The sequence below is a fragment of the Stegostoma tigrinum genome, chromosome 4, assembly GCF_030684315.1.
Source record: "Stegostoma tigrinum isolate sSteTig4 chromosome 4, sSteTig4.hap1, whole genome shotgun sequence".
NCBI classification, from domain to species: Eukaryota; Metazoa; Chordata; class Chondrichthyes; order Orectolobiformes; family Stegostomatidae; genus Stegostoma; species Stegostoma tigrinum.
The window spans coordinates 122,155,376-122,176,030 of NC_081357.1; the positions used below are offsets into that span (position 1 = coordinate 122,155,376).

The following is a 20,655-nucleotide window of genomic DNA, read 5'->3' on the forward strand; positions in this document are numbered from 1 at the left end:
CAGCTCAGCGAACACACCAATATCTACAACCAGCAACTGAGCTACAAATCTTCATTCAAACCCTGAACAAGCTGCAGCTGTTGATGTTAATACTCTATTGAAAGCAGTATTGGAAAGTATAAAAAAAGGTAAAGTGTACACCCACCTCTGCATTTGCCGTTTACAGTATGATCCTCATTTCCAGGATTGCTCTTCATATGAACCCAATCAGCATCCTCATTTTCACCCTGAATCATGCCACAGATATTAATGAACTCAAAGGAACATTGGTCCAACAGTGTGAGAGTGGAACCTGAAAAAAGATACGCAAGAAAATGGATTTAATGGATTATTCCTTAAGTGCTTAACTCTCTCCAAAGTACTTTTATTCCAAGTAAAGACTGAAAACTGAACTTACTGCAGTTATACATGCGATTTAGCCTTAGCAAATCAATAGCACTGAAGTCCAATCGCTGTCCAATTATTTCATCAAATGCTGGTATCTTTGCTGTGATAGTAGGAGAACTGTCGTTTTTGTTGAACGAGAATGGTGCATAATGCATCAGAGATTCATAGTCATATGGAGTATTCAGGTCCGTAATGTAACTATCATCATACACCACAAAGTTATGCTCCATACCTACATAAAAGTGAAAAATTCTTGATTAGATTTTAGATTTACTCTATCAGATATTGAGTTATTACATCAATAGTTATGGATTCCCACCTCCTTTCACAACTCAAGGCCATTCCATGCTCAAAAGAGCTGGGAAGAATTCAAGTGAATTCAAAAGAATCATACGTCTTTAGTCAGTGCAGATTCTCTAATAAGATGAACATTGCTGGGCACTCACAAATCTCCCAGAAGCTTGTTCAAAATTAAATCCTGCATGTGTTAAATGATCTGCTTTAACTCTTTTGAAAGAGGAGAAGGGAAAATGTCTAAGATGAGACAGTAAAATTAAGTTGAATGTACTTTGTGGATCTATGCAATGTAATGCTTCATGAACAATGTTACAGATTCTCACCTTTAAACCTGGATGTGGGAAGGTTCAAGTCTCGAAGAATTTATAGACCATCAGTGCAGTACTGAGCCAGTGCTGCATTGTTACAGATGATAATACATGTTTTTTTCAAAAACACGTGTATTTTTTATACAAGCAGAAATTTGGCATAAAACCATTTTTCAGCAATAATTGTAAACATTGCAATCTGCTTAAATTAAATTCTACTTCATTCAAAAAGATATATATTTTTTGAGGGATTTTATACTTACATCATTAGCATAAAAGATGGGTTCTCATCAGATCAGTGATGTCTAATTATTTGTAACATAGAAGTAGAGCAACAATTTACGGACAGGAAAACAAAGAATCCCTAAAACAACATCCAACATTCTGTGTTTAACTGCATGGACTCCAGAAGTTTCAGAAGCATAATGATGTCACTGACGGTTTTACCATCATTACTATGATAAAATCTGGGCCAATACATTTTCAGAGGCATGTGATTTGCATTTTGACTGTAGCAGGTTTTAGAGAGTGTTTCGTTTCATTTCGGTCCACAGTAGGGAAGAATACTGCCATTTCTGAAATTTGTACTTAGTCTGGCAACTGGTTAATACCAATTGCCACTTTGGTCTGTTTGCTTGAATTTCCTTTACAGCAAATTTAGAGCAGAGGCTCCAAGCCACCATTTACTTCATTCTCAAAGGTGAGAAATTTTTAACTCATTGAATTTTTTTAAAAATAATCTGCTACACAGCTCAGATCTTTACTTACAGAACATATAGATGTCCCTATAATTGAAAAGAATGAAAATTTGAAATCCAACCTGGAATAATTTCATCCCACCAAATGTTAACATAGTCATCCCGGTCTGTCCTTGATTGTTCATGGTAGAATCCTAACGCATGTAGGAGTTCATGTTCAACAATAGCCTTATAGTCACATCGTTCACCAATGGATACATTTTGGCCACTGTGCAAGTCACCAACAGAAGACCAGCACCTGTTCAATAAAGAAATTTTTAGTACTTTATGTATAAAGGAAGATTTACATTTATATAGCACCTTTAATTTCAGCTCTGCTGGGGCCACTGAGCTCCTGACCTCATTAGAGCCTTGGTCCAAGCAATGACAGAAGAGTTGAACTCCAGAAGTGAAGTGAGAGTGACTGCTCCTGACATTAATGTGGCATTTGATTGAGTGTTTTATCATGTGGCCCCAGCAAAACTTGAGTCAATAGGAATTAGGGGAAAACTCCCATTTGGTTGGAATCATACCTGGCTGAAAGGTTGTGGTTGTTGGAGAGCAATCATCACAGTCTCAGTACATCACTGCAGGTGTTCCTTTGGATGGTGTCTGAGACCCAACAATCTTTCTTTGTTTCATTAATGACTTTCCCTTCAACACAAGGTCAGAAGTGGTGTGTTTGTTGGCGATTGCACAATATTCAGCACCATTTGTGGCTCCACAGATACCCAAGCAGTCATATTCAATTATAATAAGACCTGAACAACACCCAGGTTTGTGCTGATCACTGTAACATCCATGCCACCTGAGTGCCAGGTAATGGCCATCATTAACAACAGAGAATCTAACCATCTGCCACTGACATTTAATTGCATTTACCATCTTCCACATATCCCACTATCGACATTTTGAGGGTTTTACCATGGACCAGACACTATTCTGAGTCAGTCTTTTGTAAATACTGTGGCTGTCTTGAGTAGAACAGAAGCTCGAAATTCTGCAATGAGTAATTCACCTTCGGTCTCCTCTATGCCTACCAGGAATGTATGGAATACTCTCTATTTTTTCTGATGCGTACAGTTCCAATGACACTCAAGAAGCTTGACACTGTTTAAACGCTCGCCTGGAAGGACAAGGGCAGCAGATGCATGGGAACACCATGAAGTGAAAATTCCATTCCAAGCCACAAACAATCTGCTTTGGATCACAAGCTGATTTTATTGCTACAGCCCTGGATTGTGGTCATAAAGACATACAGCATGGAAACAGACTCCTCAATCCAACCAATCCACATTGGCCATGTTACTAAACTAAACTAGTCCCACCCATCTTCGCTTGGCCCATGTCCCTCCAAACTTTCCTATTTGTGAACTCAGTGAGATGTTTTTTTTAAATGTTGGAACTGTATGTACATCTGCCACTTTCTCTAGCAGTTCATTCCAACACCAATGACTCCCTGTGTAAAAAAGTTGCCCCTAATGTCCTTTTTAAATCCTTCTCCTCTAACATTAAAAATATGCCTCTTAGTTTGAGTCCCACCCTGCATCTGATCCACCATCACTACAGGTAGCGCCTGACCTCAACATGAATTTAAAAGTGACAACACGCATGCAACTCAGGCCCTGAGTGAACTGGAGCTCTATGGCTAATGGAATCTATCAAATTTTACATCTTTTAAAATTAAAGAATTTAAAATTAAATAAACTCAGTTGTTAGTGCGCAATCCTATACGCAATGAATTTTCTTTTATCTGTTCCACTATGATAATTCTTCACACTAAATGCAACAAGTAGAAAGTCTTTCTCACAGTTTTGAAAATATATCAGTATGAAGCAAGTCAAACATTTAATACAAAGCTGAATTTTGCTTAACTAACGATATCATCTTCACATTCTAAAATCATCTGTTGAATATTTGAACAGCATGCTTTTTTTAAAACTGTCAATTCATTTTGCTTTTTATTTCTTGACACTTCTGATCATATTCTTCTACTCTGGGTACAATTGCACTTCTTTATTCCCCTTTCCTTACAAATATAAGCAACTAGTTTGCATCTGTTACATTCTCATTCAGTACAAATCACCTTCAAGGCCCCAAATGTCAATTTTCTGTTTGGACTGAAGTTCCCTATAGTTAAATGATGTAAATGATGTCGTTAAAAGTTCCTTACTATCTTGTCTAAATAAGATGTTATCAATCAACATACATCCTTGTAGACAATTTTGACAGAGCAAAAGACTTCAAAACTAAAATGGACATGGAGATACAGCCAGGAATTTAGAGAAGCATTGGAGAATTCCGCCTGACCGTAAACTTAAATATGCAAATTTGGAGGAAGGTTTTAGAAGGTGGATGCCATTTAGCAAGGCAGGAGGGTGAAGAAATTACTTCCAGACTGATAGGTTGTTAGCTGAAAAGCTCTATACTAAGAGACAATCTTCATAATCTAGAATCAGTAAAATTTAAACATGCAAAATGAGAAATGGAGTTAGAGAACTCTGTAAAGGGAGGTCAAAGTGAACTTGCGAATAAGATTGTGGAATTTAAAATTCTCATGCTATAGCATGGGAGTAATAGATTTAAGTGAGGATTGTTTTTATAGTTTCTGAGGTTATAGTAGAAAATGTGATAGTTTGGTCTACCATATGATTTAAACCTTTGCATAGGAACTATGTGGAGAAATAATGAATTGCTCTACCTTTGCTCAAACACTGAACATGCCCATAGAATATTCCTATTTGCAACAAACTACTACCCAGAGCAATCTAGTTAGACGATATCAAGTTTTTGTGCAATAACATGAATTCTGCTTTGATTTGTTAATGCAACCAAATGATTTTGTACGTACCCATCCAATTTTTGAAAAATTAAATATGTTTCTTCGCCTTCGTAAGGTTTGAAATCAATGCAGGATTTTAAGCGATACTGCTCAAATGAGTGCAAGATTTCACCCTTGGCATTTAGATCTGTAAATCAAAGTACTAAAAAATGAATAATTGATTTAAATAAAACATAAAATATATTGATCTTCATTTTGCAACTGATAAGTTAGTTATAAAGCAGCCATTTCAAAGAGGTAAAAACCTCGCAAAAAATGCACAAAGCACCATATCCTAATCAAAAAGTACTACAATTTTTTTTACAGTATACATGCGAGATTTTGTCTTACAAGCAGATATATTGCGATGGGCAATTTATTATCAATTATTGAGATCTAAGATACTGTATGCAAAAAAAGAAACGATCGAATTCTCAATCCTTTGCACAGGATCAGAAAATGGGAAAGCCCTAAGTAATTACCCATTCAACTCAGATCTGTCCTCTGATGCATCAAACAACTTTCCATTACTGTGCAAATTATTGTACTTAAAAATTTGTAAATAATTTTGTTAATGGATTTGAATTACGTCCATGATTTAATTTGCCATGACTTCCCCTTAGGATTGCAACAGCTTGTAATAAGTAAATTGTTAAGGTAGAATTAGTGTATCAGTGGGTATGGTTGGATACTTGGAAATATTAAATCTCAAATAAAGTAATATCGAGGTAGCAATAATACTCTTCTAACAATAGGTACTCAAACTAAGATGTAAATCAATAGTACTTCAATGCATTCTGATTATTGACAAGTTTGTATAGAAAGAGTTACCAAGGTTGTCAGCCAGAATGTATGGAATAGGAAATTTCCATCTTGATGTTGGATCTTTAAGAGCATTCCGTTCCCGCTGTAACAAAGTGAGCAAATCAATAATGCATTCAAAATTGGAAGTATAGTGTTAGAAATAGGTTTCTTAGAAATCAATGTAATATGTCTCACACTTACACTCTGTGCAATGTCGCCTTGAAACAGAAACCTTTGGGATTCTAAGAACAAGATATTTAGAAAAGTACAGCAACATTAAAATGCTCTACCTGCTGATCAAAAAAGTCTCACCAAATAACGAAGTGTAAATTGCATTAATATGAAGAATTTTAGGATATATATTTATTAGGTTTGAAAGAATATAACTCAACAGATGGTAGAAAAATGAGTTTTCTGTTTAAATTTTGCACCTACCTAAATTTATTTTTGGAATATCATCTCGAAAATCCCCAGGATCTACATCATAAACTGGTTAAGGAAAAATAAGATTTTAACAAGTTAATTTCTGCATTCGAAGAAGCTGTGATTTTTTTTTAAATAGAGCATGAAAGTAAAGGATAAAATATCTCAATACATACCATTCTCAGAAGGAGTCTGCCTGATCTGGAAAAAGAAGATTGATATTTGTTGAAATGGCGAAAGAATGACAAATAAATTTTTAGCTTGCAAGAATTGTATCTTACCACCAAAGTATTACAGTGGGTGATCAATAATGTTGAGAAAAGGGAAAACAATCCAGAGAGGTTCATGATTGAAGTAGTGGATCCAAATAGCTTAATAGTGCCGTGTTATACAGACACACTAAGTTTAGTTTCTCTATTTCCTGGACTTTGTACAGTAAATTTATCTTTACAGCATTTTTGTCACATGCAACAAAATTTGCCGTGATGAAAATCTGCAGTGCTGGCAGTATGTTAAGAGGGCAACAGTCACCCAATGATCTTGCTTGTAATAGTAAAACAGACATCCGGAGTTTAACTACATTCTTTCAAAAGACCCTAGTCTACAGGATACGTGTTGTTTTTTTGTAGATTATGAAAATAGTACAAATGGCTAATGAAAAAGTGAGAAATCCTTACAACAACTTTTCCTCTTTCTTCAATGAAGAGTACAAATGTAAATTTTGAAAATTACCCAGCCAGCAATTCAAAGAAGATAATATTGGAATGCTTTTATTTATTTGGCAGCCTTTGGGCCAGGAGGTGGTGGCTGTGGAACACCTTGCAAATTTACATTCTCAGCTCAGGTTGACCGTCTTGTATAGTACAGAGGATTGTAGGAAAACAGGTTTGAAGCATCCGATGACACATTTAAGGACCAATTAATATAACCACTTCATATGCTGCAAGCTACAAATTGCCCTTCAGACTGTGGTGGTCATCCCTAGTAATGGCTACAAAAAAGTCCAAACAGGCCCATGGGTATTTGGATACTGCCCTAAGAATCCTGACGGATGGAGTTACCAAAAGGTCAGTCCTCTTCATGGGGAAATGCATAAGGAAGCCAGCCTACCAGACCTATTCTGTCTGAACAAAGATTGTAGCATGCTTCATTGTTCTGCCATCTAAAGAACAGGGCAGCCAACTGAAAACCATAAGTGATCTTTTACAATTCACAAGAATAAATTGCACCATCTTCTTTTCTTTAGTTCTTTCAGTTACCTCTTACTCCTAGGGACACAACTCCCTCTGATTTTACCATCAGTGAAAGGGAAATGGACAGCAAAGTCTCAACATTATGTGCACAATGTACGCTCATGGCACAAGGCTCATCTGAACCTTTCAAAATAATAAACTTGCACTTCCTGCTCAGTCACTTGAGATGCCTCACTACATTGCCTGGTTGTGCATTCTCAAAAACTGTTCCTGCTTCCATTCCCCATATACATAAACTATCTCTTTAGTTCATCTCTGGAAACATTGGCCCACAACGGGGGGGGGGGGGGGGGGGGGGGGACATGGTGGACATCAGGAATGGATGGTTAGGCTGGCCAGTAAAGTCTAGGGCCAGTTTTCTGATGCTAAGGAGAGAGCAATAGGCCATCAACTCAATGAGCTACATAGCACTCTGCTCTTCTCAGATAGTGCCAAACAGCTTCACTTCACCTTCACAACGGCAGACATTGGTAGCACCTAGGAAATCTCAAGCTGGAAGAGGTCACAGCCTGAACTGCTCATCATCAGAATCCCCTCATGTGCTGCAGTCAACCTGCAGGGGAACATCAGGCAGATTATGCTGGAGATCCTCAGAACGCTGGAGTGAAAGATTGAGGAGTCTGTCCATGATAGTGATGGCTCTGGTATGTGAGCACTTGGCTATCTCCAAGAAAAGGGTAGCAGCTGGCTTGGAGATCTATCGCAGTAGAATGTTCACTGGCTGTCAGAAATGCACTGAGATCCAAATTCCATTGCTTTAGCCCCATACTTGTTCGGCATCAATACCAAGATGAAATGCAGTCAAGGTGAGGCACTTCAGCCTTACTCCACCTCTCTCAGGTAGACAGGAGGGTACCAGGAGACGCCCACAGTTTGGAGGAAAGATTGACAGGCACCCCTGCAACATTTTCTTCTCAGGATGTTCCAAAAGTGCCTGGTTCCTCCATCTCTCCCCTGTTTATGACTTCAATTCATGCAGTCGTTCATGTTGACTATGACGAGCACACATCTGGGCAGGAGACTCAGCCGACGGAAGAGCACCAGCCCCTGCAGATTCTCCACTCTCCATTCAAGCTCTGCAGTAGAATCATAACAGGCTATTGTTAGTTGTCAGGATATGGCAGTTCTAATCCAAGACATAAAACCTTAGATTGTGCAACTTGGTCATTTTAGAAGATAAAACTGTGATGGCAAGTATCTTCTTGCATTGAGTGCTGCTGACAGATCACAAGGTGGCAATCATTGGGGACAATGTAACCATGATGAGTCGTTATTAGTGAGTCTAAATTGGATTAGTTGAACAATATTAATTTACAGATTAACGGTGAATTTAAAGCAGACGGCAAGCATTATTCACTTGAATAATGTTAAAGTGAAGGGCTCTTGTGATGCAGTGGTAGCGTCCATATCTCTGAACTGAAAAGCCTGTGTTCCATTCCCAACTGTTCCAGAAGTGTGTTCTAACATGTCTCAGCAGGCTGGTTTTATAAACAATGAGTTATGTGACCCCTTATTTGGGACCAAATCGCAGTGCTACATTCCAACCCTTTTGAAAAGAAACTGTATTTACTGCTCCAACTTTTGCAAGCATTTCATTCCAGTCCCAGACGTTATTGCACGGTTGATCAAAGTGATAAGATTCCAACTTTGCACTGCATAAGCGACTTGCACACTTTGCTTGTGACCCACAATTTCCCCCATTGTCCCTTTTTGCATCGCCATCCCTATGACCCTTCACTCACACTCATGTTGGTTAATTCCCAGTTTTGCACTGTTTGCAGCCTCAACAACCCCTTGGACCGACCCCAGAAAAGCCCTGGATTATGTGCCAAACACCCTGATTGACTGTGGCCTGGACTCGACTCTGAGGATCAAACTCAACAGATACTATTTCGTTCTTATGTTGAATTTCTGCAGTTTCAAGTTTATCAACAGGGGGAAAATAATTAAGATGCAGAAGTTAATAGGATAAGTTGTGTAATTAATGAGATGCAAAAACATGTTAATAGGCACCTAAGCATCTGAGACCAGAGTGAGAATTTGTCTTCAGACAAATGAGAAATTTTCACAGATAAGTGGAATCGAAAATTGACTCAGTGACAGGAAACAAGGGGTAATGATGTTTCTTGCAAATGATAAACGGTTTCCAGTTAGGTTCAGTTTTGCTGTCTGGGCCACATAATAATGATTTAGAGTGAAATGTAGGAGGCATGACTGGGGAATCTGCAGATAACACAAAACTTGGCTGGGTGGTAGAAAGTAAAAATGATGGCTGTTGACTATAGGAAGCTAGCAATGGTTTGGTTGAATGGCTGGGAAATAAGGGAAATTCATTCCATTTAATTGAAACAAGTAAGTGAAGTAAGAGACAAAAATCAGAAATTGCAGGAAAACTCAGCAGGGTAGGCAGCATCTCTGGACAGAAAGAAGAGTTAATATTTCAAGTCCAGTGACCCTTCTTCAGAACTATTCTGTTAGGAACAACTCTTCAGCTGTTCTGAAGAAGTCACTTGACCTGAAACATTAATTCTGCTCCCACTCCACAGATGCTGCCTACCCTGCTCGGCTCTTCCAGCAATTTCTGATTTTGTTTCTGATTTCCAGCATATGCAGTTCTTTGATTTTGTTTGGTTCTTGGAGTGCATGTCCACGAGTCCCTGAAGGAGGCAGGGGAGATACATAATGTCAGAAAGAAGGTGTTCAGAAGAATGAGGCAATATTATTGAAACATACAGATTTGTTTGGAGACTGGTTAAGTGTAGAAAGGATCTTTCCTCTAGTTGGAGATTGTAGGATCAGAGGGCTTAATCTCAGAATAAATAAAACAGAGATGAAGTTTTTTTTCTTTCAAAGGTAGTGAAATAGTACAATTCTTCACCACGGAGAGCTGTTAAGGCTTGGTCATTTAGTACCTTCAAGATGAAAGAAACAGATTTTTAATCAGTAAGGGATTCAAGGATTGTAGGAAAATGCAGGAAAGTGGAGTTGAGAAATATTGGATCAGCCATGGTCTCATTGCATGGCAGAGACTACTCTACTCCGAGGTCTTAGTTTGCTTTTTATTTAAAATGTAGGTTAACCATTCGCAAAATTGTTACATCTGTAACTATCATGACTAATTTAGGACTGGCCTCAAGCTGCGCATTATGGTGTTCATTACACTGCACCTTAATTTACAATTTTTGAACTCCCTGACATTGCACAAATAGTCGATTTAGAACAGGAGTAGGAAACTCTGATAGAGCGTGTTTGGATTGATTTAATTTCACACTAAGACAATAAATGTATGCACTTACTAACAAGTGATGGCGTGCACCTGAACAGACTTGCTTATTTTCAGTACAACACATTTACATTTCATGCTATATGTGCAGGAAATAAATTTTGATCCGTACCACCAAATGGAGATGAATTGATTTGTTATTTCATTGTTTGTTGATGCCTGCTCTTCCTTTGTCAGCAAATTAAATCACCTTCCCATGCTTACATGCTAATGTATTTATCAAAAACATTGGCAGCAACATAACTCAAAAGTAATCAATTCAAAATGCTTTTGAATGGGCTGACAACTATGATAGAGTACTACACAAAGAACAGCTCTTTCTCTATATGAAGGAGGTTTACCATAAATAACATATGGCCCAGATGACCATTTATCAAGTAAGAGTAAATAAATAGATACTTCCTAATCTCATAGTTTAATTAAAATTCTGTTCAGAAATAGCTGTTATTGTTTATAATTAATACCTTTACAGGGCAGGCACTACAAATTCAATGGCTGTCATCGTAAATAAGTAAACTAGAGAGTGAGATAATAGATGGGTTTGCAGGTAGGTGGACAGAGTGACAGGGAGGTCAAGGAAAGACAGGTTAGGGTGCTATTCAAAGTAGTCAGGGTTGAGTCAGTTGTGGTAGGGAGTAACGTAGGTGAGGAGTTGTTTAGAGATCTGGAGAGGGTAAAAAAGTGACTGATGGGCTATTCAGGTGGAGCAATTTTGTGATTGGAGTCTGTACCTTGATGGCAGTCACAGCATCAGGATGATAGTTTGAGGGATCAGCGTGAACGACTGGGTTATCAGTTTTGGAGTTATCCGAGAGTTACATTAAGAAATTTTTGCTAGAATTTCGGGAGTAACTATCCTGATAAGTCTCAGTGGATTTGTTCCAAGTCTCTGACTGGGGCTCAGAGAGTTGTTTGAAGGATGAGAGAGAGCAGGGGACTTTCCCCAAGAGATGTTGTAAATTTTTGAGCATTTTGCACATAGGTCAGCACCTCAGGACTTCCAAGAGGCCCTAGCTTGTATCTCTGGTCCTATAGCCAGTCTCTGACAATCTGCAAATTTGTGCTGATGCTTTGGAGGACATGCTCAAAAATTGTTCTAAATGGTATTTTTACATTCAACAGTTTGTGGTTTAGTACAGAGAATACCCTTATGACATGTAAATAATGTTGTCCCTGGCAATGAAATCCTTTGCAGTATCATGAATATTTCTAGTGAGAATTTCAGAGTTGTTTACATTGCATTTACAGGCTGTACAAATTTAGATTTACAATAATTATTCAATAGCAAAACTTTAAAAATTGATTTGTACTGAAAACATGTATAGGAAATGTCTGCATAAATTATTAACTTAATGAAGTTGATCAATTATTTTTCTGCAGTGAAGCACAAGGTTCATGCAACACTAATTCATCCATAAGGATTTCACAGTTTAATTGTGCAAGAAGAAAAGTATACTGTGATAAGGACCCACAAGCGATTTTAAAAAGCAACGCAGGATATCTCACTCACTCTATCTTTGAGTTAATGAACTCATCTATCCAACACCGCACCCCCCCTCACCCTTGCTATCTCTGCTGACAATCTTGGAAACTGATCATAAGCTTAAAATCATGATGTGCCATGCCTTGATACTGCAAAGGATTTCATTGTCAAGGACAACATTATTTACATGTCATAAGGGTATTCTCTGTACTAAACCACAAACTGTTGAATGTGAAAATACCATTTAGAACAATTTTTGAGCTTGTCCTCCAAAACATTTTGCAGGATAACATGTCAAAACAAACTGGTTTTTTAAAAAATCTATTTTTAATGGGTGTAGTAAGATCACCTGTAACTTTTCTGCATCTGCTTTAATGACTTGACCACATGGTAGGGCTGCATTAAACTAAAAACAAGTTACAAAGAGGAAAACAAAGTGTCAACAAAATAACAGATAAAACGTAAAACGTAAAGATTTGAAAAGTGAGTCTCACTCTCAACTGGTACATTTATTTCAGTTTCATGAATCAAGTAACTGGAATAAAGTTACAACAAAAAGGTTCCCGTTTCTAAAACTGGAAAGTAAATTGTACATGATCAAGTGACTTACAAAACCAAATGTCTATGTGTTAAGTATACAATTTCCGATATATATTAAGTTTCTCAGAGGGAAAAAAGAAGCTTCAAATAACAACTAATCACAGACACCACTATCAGAACACAGAAAGGGGCATTTTTCAGTTGTAACTGTAAAATTTAAATTGTGTTTGTAACAAATAAACCAAAACTTTCATCAATAATTCAAATACTTTTCATGACTAATCTTCCAATTATTCCACTAGACATTTAAAAAATCCCCTGCAGAATAGTTGAACAGTCGGTAATGACTCTAGGACAATTGTAAATTTGAATTACATTGTATAAAGGGACATGATGCTATAACACTGGAGTACCAACTAGCATTGAAAAGCGTATTTGATGTTTCACACTACTAAGTTGTCAATGTAAGTGCAGAAATCAATACCTTCGGGGTGTTAATTAAAATATGACATGTGCAGCAATAGGTTGCATCATTTCTGACAAGAATCACCATAACTTGCATTATAGGGATAGGCACGTGAACTGCAGATAATCTGGGTTAGTATTTGCAGGATTATATTTTGAGAGATTGATGGGGATCTCACCTACCAGTGGAAAAAACAGCAGGAATCCCTTTTCAGTTCTATGATGGAAATTCAACTAAATCCATTGTCCTTCAGGCAGTTGAGTGGCCACCTTCTGTGCCACCACATTTGAGTCTGTGGTGGTGAATGTTTCGCCCACTGAGAGTGCCGGTCAATCAGAGGACAGGATAGGGATCACTGGCTATATCTCAGGCAACAAGGGTTTGATTTTCATTGATGTACTCACACCCGAAAGCAATAACAGAGATCACATCCAAGTAGAGGGCCTAATCACAAGACAATCTCTTAAGAGGGCTCTAGCAAAGTCAACAAAGTTAACCCACGCAGATATGGTTGCATAGGTACTTCTGAATAAGGATCCAAAAGATGATGGATGCACTGATTCAGTGGAATTTTTCTCAGTGTTGTACAGGTTTCTAGAGGAAATTGTTTTCAGACATCAAGTCCCTGAAACTTCAGTTGCATCAATATCAAGCGACTTTGGGCCATATTCTTCAATGTAAGTCTACTAAAGTGCATTATTTGACAAAAATTTAGAAAACCTGTGCAGGTTGGGTCTTTTGTGAGGGGTAAAAGTGGGTAAATAAGCAGCACAGAACTTGGAATATCTTTGGAGTGCCAATCAATGAAGTATCGCTGTTTCAGTGTAAATGTACTGTATGTTAATTTCCTCAAAAGAACTGGCATAATGTCATTCTGACTCCACAGTTATAGTAAGGCTTGTGTAATACACACACTGAAGGCTGACATACCACACAATTATGGTAGTCCTCTTTCTGTGGTGTACAAAACTACTTTGATCAAGTTTAGGTAATGCTGCTGAACTGGTCGCTGGTTATACCTGACCTGGAGCTAGATCTTACCTTTCTTTTTTTTACAAGCCCTGTTAGTATTTGATAACTTTCCTTTTGGAGTTACTGTCTTAGGTCTCACTGTGCAAGTACAGCCTTTGTGGCTTTGTTGAACATCATGTACATTGTTACTCTTATTCTGGACAACTGCACTTATTTCAGCCAGTTCTTCTTCTTTCTGAATTTCCCACTCTTCGTCTGTGTCATCTAACACAGTGCCTTTCGTTTCAGCAACTCTCCTGTAATTGGAACACTCTTGCTCAGCTCTGCAAATAAAAGGAATTTATCCATTATACCAAATTTCAGAATAACAAATGCTCTCAATTTTTTGAATTTTGCAACTTATTTCAAAAACTATCTCTCTAAAAAACTTAGTTATGTTCATTATTTAAGTATAGTTTAAAAATCTTATAGCTTCAAAACTTGACTTCCTACTACGTCTTTTGGTCAAATTCCATCCCCGCCCGCGCTCCCAATAACTACAGGTATAAACTCCTCGGTCCACATTCATACTGGATTTGGTTTTTGTCATTAACGTGAATGTGAAATCTGATGACTGGGTTCACACAAGTTAATCAAAATGCTTTACCCAATTTTCCATCATCACCCACGTCTCCATAATCCATTTCTGTTCGAGAACAGTGCAATACAACGTCTATCCAAAACATTTATATGCAACCACTTACATCTCAAGAAATTGAACACAGTCTTTCTGCCCATATATTTCTGCAATTCTTCTAGGAGTGTCCCCATAAAGATCTGCTTTGTCAATAGGAGCATGTAGAGAATGTAGCATTCGAAGAACGGGTAACCTGCCAGATTCTGCGGCAAAATGAGCCGCAGTCCATCCAGTCTCAGTTCTCAAGCAAGGTCGTGATCCATTCGCGATTAGAAGTTTAACCATGTCTGATTTTCCTGTCAGTGAAACAAAATAAGGTAGTCACATTAAAGGTTAAACGAAATACGATTTACATAAAACTTAGTTAAATTCTCCAGACATTCATATTCACAGCTCTTTTTGAAATTTTACAACTGGAAAAATAGCTCAGTTTAACTGAACTGAGCTGGGCAATGTTATGATTGGACTATCCTTTCAGGTTCCTGGCAACAATTATTTTTACAATATAACTAAATTGATTTCTGCAATTTTTTCCTTACTTTAAAAGGCTAACTCTATTAAGTATTTGCCTTTTTTTGCATAAACTAGGCTCTCTGATGAAGGGTCTAGGCCCGAAACGTCAGCTTTTGTGCTCCTGAGATGCTGCTGGGCCTGCTGTGTTCACCCAGCCTCACATTTCATTATTGCTCCATGGGATTTTCTCTAATATGTTTAAATTACTAAATCGGCAAGAATGACCAAAATGTCCCATTTTGATGTGACCCTAAAAAAATCATTTCACATACAGAAACAGTGCAGTCTTACATCACGTGCAAATTTGCTAGTACGCACGAGTCAAAACCAGAAGTAGAGAAACAAAGGAGGTAGTTACAAAAAGATAGACTACAACCTCCAAATTAGAAAAATATAGAGGTAGAAAAATACAATGACAAGGGGACAGCCTAGTGGCTAACTTTGCTACTACAATAATGTTCTTTATATATTTTCAGATCAATCTATGCAGAGATGTTGTACACACCTCTGGAGCAGGTGGGATTTGAACACGGCCTGCTGGCCCAGAGGTAGGAACACTGCCACTGCACCACATCTTATCCTACAATGAATTTCTAATTTTAGTTGAAATTGCAAGCGAGAACCTGACCCCTAAAAAAATTAAACAGCACATACTAATTTTGTTTCAGCTGTACCTTAAATAATAGCCTGGATTTTGGTCTTTATTTAAAAGGGGCAGAGGCTTAGTATGGGAAAGCCATACCCAGAGTACTCTGTTCAGTGAAAGAAGGAGTATGTACTTGCAGTGAAAACAATTTAGAGAAGGTTCACCCGGCAGATTCCTGGGCTGAGTTTAGAAGAAAGAGACATGAACTTTTGAAACATAAGATTCTGAGGAGGCTTGAAGATTAGATGCAAAGACGATGCTTCACGCTGTGGGGAAATCTGGAACAGTTTAAGTATAAAAGTCGAAGATAATGTTAACAACTAGCCTTTAGAAATCTTTTGGACAGCAGTGGAGGCTGGGTCATTGAATATATTCAAGATTGATCACATCCTCCAACGACCAGATTAGAAAAATATAGAGGTAGAGAAATACATGACAAGGGGACAGCCTCGCAAGCTAACTTTGCTACTACAATAATATTATTTACATATTTTCTTTAATCCACAAGGAAATCAAGGGTGATGGGGCTGACAAGAAAGTGGAATTACATTAAAAGGAATTCAGGCCAAAGTAAATTTATTAAATGGTGGAACAGTCTTGAGGGACTGAATGTTCCAAAACCTGTTCCTTTCTTTTTATGTCACCAGGTTACAGTCCAACAGGTTTATTTGAAATCACAAGATTTCAAAGCACTGCTCCTTTGTCAGGTGAAGTGAAGAAAGCACACAGGTACAGAATTTATAGGCAGAGGGATCAAAAGGTCAGATAAGTGGCGTCAGTTGTCGTGCTACATGTAATCTCCACCATACTGTTCTGTATTTGTAAAATCTTCTTTACTGTCTTGTTTCGACACCATCATCTTGGTAATTTATGATCTCTCTACCTTAATTAGTTTGTACAGTTTTGGATTACTTGTTACTTTGGTTGGACACTTGGCATGCAACTCTTACACCTATCATGTTATTCCAGCCATTTGGTTTGACTCCGGCACCATTTTATGTAACCTTTTAACAGATAGATGCTAGACTGAGCATCAGTTGCTTTTTGAAATAACTTATTTATCAGAGATTTAAATGGAGGTTCATCCACACATCGAGCACTCTGCAAAGGTAAAACCCTTCCAATCTACCAACTGATTTTGTGTAATTAGATACTTTCTATTCAACTTGTTAAATGATGTTATTACATACTGTGGACGAAGTGGGACTTGAATCCATGCTTCTTGCCTCAGAAGCAAAAACACAAATTGCTGGAAAAACTCAACAGGTCTGACAGCATCTATAGAGAGAAAGTTTTGGGCCCAGTGACCCTTCTTCAGAACAGAACCTGGTTCAAAGATAGCGATACTAACACCATGCCACAACTGTTGTCCCCTTTCATGTAATTAATTTGAAAGTAAAAATTCAAATCACCTGCTAATACTTGTCAACAGCATCTGTTGGAGGAATGAGGACAAATAAATATAATTTTAAGAGTTCTTGTGTCACAGAAGATAACTAAATTGTATTAGATAAGGGCCTTGGGCAGGTCTGGGTTCAAGTCCCACCTGCCCAGGTGTGTGCTAGTATGTCTGAGCAGATTGACTAACATAACAAGGGAGTTGGATATAGTGTGTACACTCTAACCAGAATAAGCACTGCAAACATAGAAATGATTGCAGCTTCAAAATGTCTGATGTTTACAACTTGACAGGTTACCATTTGATTACATTTATGCTTTGCATCAGGTGGGCTTGAGGCATCATATCTTCCCTGCCTCTGAGCCAGGGGCTCAGGTTTCAGTCCTACCCCAGAACTTGACAGCCATGGAAGCTGCATTTATAACACAGCCAAACAGGTTGAAGTAGTGTTGTAGCAATAACATCACCTAGTTAAAGCTCCGGGGCACACAGCCTCATTTACTACTGTCACAGATGACAAAATTTGATCAAAAGCTGGTCTAATGGTGATCATACTGTGATTGTCATTAAAACCCATCTGGTTCACTAGTGCCCTTTAAGGAAGGTTATACGTTATCCTTACTTAATCTAGTATATCTGTAATTCCAGATTCACAATAATACAGTTGCCTCATACCCGCTGTCCGGGCAATTAGGAACTTGCAATAAATGCTAGACTAGTCAACATTCCGTGATCAAACATCAACAAAAAGATCAACTGCAAATCACAGCACACGGCACTGGCAAAAATGAGGAGCAGTGAGAAATCTCTAATGACATCACAACCCATGGGCTGTCCCCAGAACCCCAAACTATCGCATTGTCACTGATTTCCCTTCAGACCACATTTGATTAAAAATAGTGTGTGGTGTTGCATGTAGCAGTCTGAGGGGGTGGGGGGTGTTGGTCTGAGGGCTGGGGTTGGAAAGATGCAGCGTGAAGGGATGTAGATAGGCAGGTGGTTTGTCAAGGAGAGGCGGCATAGGGAGCAGTCTGAGGAAGCAGTCGATGGGGATGAGGCAGTCTGGTGATCAGTCTAAGGTGGTGATGTGAGGGGTGCAGTGAATGGGTAGGGATGGGACGTGGTGTGAGTGGCACAGTGGGCGGGGATGGGGACGGTGTGAGGGGTGCAGTGGGCAGGGATGGGACGGTGTGAGGGGTGCAGTGGGCAGGGATGGGGCTGGTTTGGGGGCTGCAGTGAGTGGGGTTGAGGACAGGGATGGTGTGGGGGCTGCAGTGGGCAGGGATTTGGATGGTGTGAGGGGCACAGTGGGTGGGGATGGGGATGGTGTGGGGGTTGCAGTGGGCAGGGATGGCAATGGGGATTGTGCAGGGGCTGCAATGGGTGGGGATGGGAGGTGGTGTGGGGGTGCAGTGGGCAGGGATGGGGATGGTTTGGGGGCTGCAGTGGGCAGGGATGGGGATGGTGCGGAGGCTGCAGTGGGCAGGGATTAGGGTGGTGTGAGGGGCACAGTGGGTGGGGGTGGGGATGGGGATTGTGTAGGGGCTGCAATGGGTGGGGATGGGAGGTGGTGTGGGGGTGCAGTGGGCAGGGATGGGGATGGTTTGGGGGCTGCAGTGGGCAGGGATGGGGATGGTGTGGTGGCTGCAGTGGGCAGGGATTGGGGTGGTGTGAGGGGCACAGTGGGTGGGGATGGTGCAAGGGGCACAGTGGGTGGGGATGGGGGGGTGGTGTAAGGGGCACAGTGGGTGGGGATGGGGGGTGGTGTAAGGGGCACAGTGGGTGGGGATGGGGGGGTGGTGTAAGGGGCACAGTGGGTGGGGATGGGGGGGTGGTGTAAGGGGCACAGTGGGTGGGGATGGGGACTGGTGTGGGGGTTGCAGTGGGCAGGGATGGCGATGGTGCGGTGGCTGCAATGGGCAGGGATGGGGATAGGGATAGGGATAGTGTGAGGGCCGGAGTGGGTGGGGATGGAGGGTGGTGTGGGGGCTGCAATGGGCAGGGATGGGGATAGGGATAGGGATAGTGTGAGGGCCGGAGTGGGTGGTGTCGGGTCTTCAGTGGGCGGGGATGGTGTGAGGGGCGCAGTGGGCACGGGTGGGAGGTGGTGTGAAGCGGTCTGACGGAGGAACTAGGAGGTTGTCGGAGCTTGCAGCGCCGTTCCCTCCTCCACACCAGGCTGGGCCCTGACCTTGCACCGCGGCCCAGTGCAACGCTGTCCTTTGGCTCCAGTGCAGGTCCTTGCTGTTAGGATCGCACGAGCCACGGCGCAGAATCTCCTCCACCAGCTCCGTGTTACCGGCCGCCGCCGCCGCGTGCAGTTCCGTCATCGGCGCGTCTCCCGGGCAACTGGCGGAACGAGCACGCGCGGCCCCAAGCCCCGCCTCTCGCGGCTGGCCGACCTGCACAGGGCGCATGCGCAGACCTGGCTCCGGGCATGTTGGAGTCCAGCCGGTCGGCTCCAGTGTCTCCTGTGGAGTGTGTTCAAGGACCAGTGTTTCCGCTTATTCTGTTTCTTTCCCCCTTCCGTGTGCACATGAGTCACCAAAAACTGCATTTTCAAACTTTCTTGGCCTTCTGTTCATCCTAACGTTTCGACAGTTGCCGGTTAGCCTCTCGGCCTTCGCCCATAGTTGAGTCCTTACGGTGTGCTTGCTCGAGGCTGAGGCGATAAAACACAAAAGACACAGCACCCGCAATTCTTTGTTTTATCACGGCACCCCCTCACCCCCATTGCTTCCTCCAAAGGAACCTTTTGGAGATCATTCAATGATGCATCGTGATATCAGGAGTTCTGCTGTTACCTGCGCTTGCCCGATGGCATGAAGTAGTGACAAGGTGTGGAGCTGGATGAACACAGCAGGCCAAGCAGCATCAGAGGAGCAGGAAGGCTGATGTTACGGGCCGAGACCCTTCATCAGAAAATGGGCTTTCATAACCTTAATGTAATAACTTTAACCTTAAGCCAAGCAGCATCTCAGGAGCACAAACCTGACGTTTCGGGCCGAGACCCTTCATCAGAGAGGGGGATGGGGAGAGGGAACTGGAATAAATAGGGAGAGAGGGGGGAGGTGGACCGGAGATGGAGAGAAAACAAGATAGGTGGAGAGAGTGTAGAGGTGGGGATTCCTTCCACTTCCTACAGACTAAGGGGGTGGCCATGGGTGCCTGCATGGGCCCAAGCTATGCCTGCCGCTTTGTAGGTTACGTGGAACAGTCCCTCTTCCGCACCTACACAGGCCCCAAACCCCAACTCTTCCTCCGTTACATTGATGACTGTATCAGCACCACCTCTTCCTCCCCAGAGGAGCTCGAACAGTTCATTCTCTTCACCAACACCTTCCACCCCCAACCTCAAGTTCACCTGGGCCATCTCCAACACATCCTTCACCTTCCTGGACCTCTCAGTCTCCATCTCACGTAACCAGCTATAAACTGATGTCCATTTCAAGCCCACTGACGCCCACAGCTACCTAGAATACAGCTTCTCCCACCCACCATCCTGCAAAAATTCCATCCCCTATTCCAAATGCCTCCGCCTCCGTCGCATCTGCTCCCAGGATGAGGCATTCCAGCAGACAAGGGAGTTGCGGAGAGAGTGGTCTCTCCGGAAGGCAGACAAGGGTGGGGATGGAAAAATAGCTTGG

General features: G+C 40.9%; 2 protein-coding genes across 2 annotated transcripts in view; both read right to left on the minus strand.

Moving 5' to 3' along the window:
• The window catches only part of LOC125452946 (meprin A subunit alpha-like), a 41,188-nt gene extending 34,994 nt beyond the window's left edge, over positions 1 to 6,194 (minus strand). Inside the window, exons 1-9 of the mRNA XM_048531948.2 lie at positions 6,059 to 6,194; positions 5,954 to 5,978; positions 5,790 to 5,843; positions 5,556 to 5,596; positions 5,382 to 5,457; positions 4,581 to 4,698; positions 1,813 to 1,988; positions 398 to 619; positions 146 to 292 (exon numbers count right to left, since the gene is read on the minus strand). Coding sequence (XP_048387905.2) covers positions 146 to 292; positions 398 to 619; positions 1,813 to 1,988; positions 4,581 to 4,698; positions 5,382 to 5,457; positions 5,556 to 5,596; positions 5,790 to 5,843; positions 5,954 to 5,978; positions 6,059 to 6,124 — 925 coding nt within the window. The 5' untranslated portion in view covers positions 6,125 to 6,194. The remainder of the gene's footprint in view (positions 1 to 145; positions 293 to 397; positions 620 to 1,812; positions 1,989 to 4,580; positions 4,699 to 5,381; positions 5,458 to 5,555; positions 5,597 to 5,789; positions 5,844 to 5,953; positions 5,979 to 6,058) is intronic.
• Positions 6,195 to 12,267: 6,073 nt separating this feature from the next.
• LOC125452563 (ankyrin repeat domain-containing protein 66) lies at positions 12,268 to 19,371 on the minus strand. Its single transcript, XM_059645631.1, has 3 exons — positions 19,200 to 19,371; positions 14,518 to 14,746; positions 12,268 to 14,097 (listed from the first exon to the last, which is right to left on the minus strand). The coding sequence occupies exons 1-3, from the start codon at positions 19,336 to 19,338 to the stop codon at positions 13,833 to 13,835; spliced, it is 633 nt and encodes a 210-aa protein (XP_059501614.1). The 5' UTR covers positions 19,339 to 19,371; the 3' UTR covers positions 12,268 to 13,832.
• Between the last annotated feature and the right edge of the window lie 1,284 nt (positions 19,372 to 20,655).

Coding starts and splice junctions, on each gene's coding strand:
- LOC125452563 (XM_059645631.1), bottom strand. CDS start 19,338: ATGACGGAACTGCACGCGGCGGCGGCGGCCGGTAACACGGAGCTGGTG. Junction 14,747..19,199: donor GCACTGGGCCGCGGTGCAAG/GTCAGGGCCCAG, acceptor TTTCACTGACAG/GAAAATCAGACATGGTTAAA. Junction 14,098..14,517: donor TGTGTTCAATTTCTTGAGAT/GTAAGTGGTTGC, acceptor TTTTATTTGCAG/AGCTGAGCAAGAGTGTTCCA.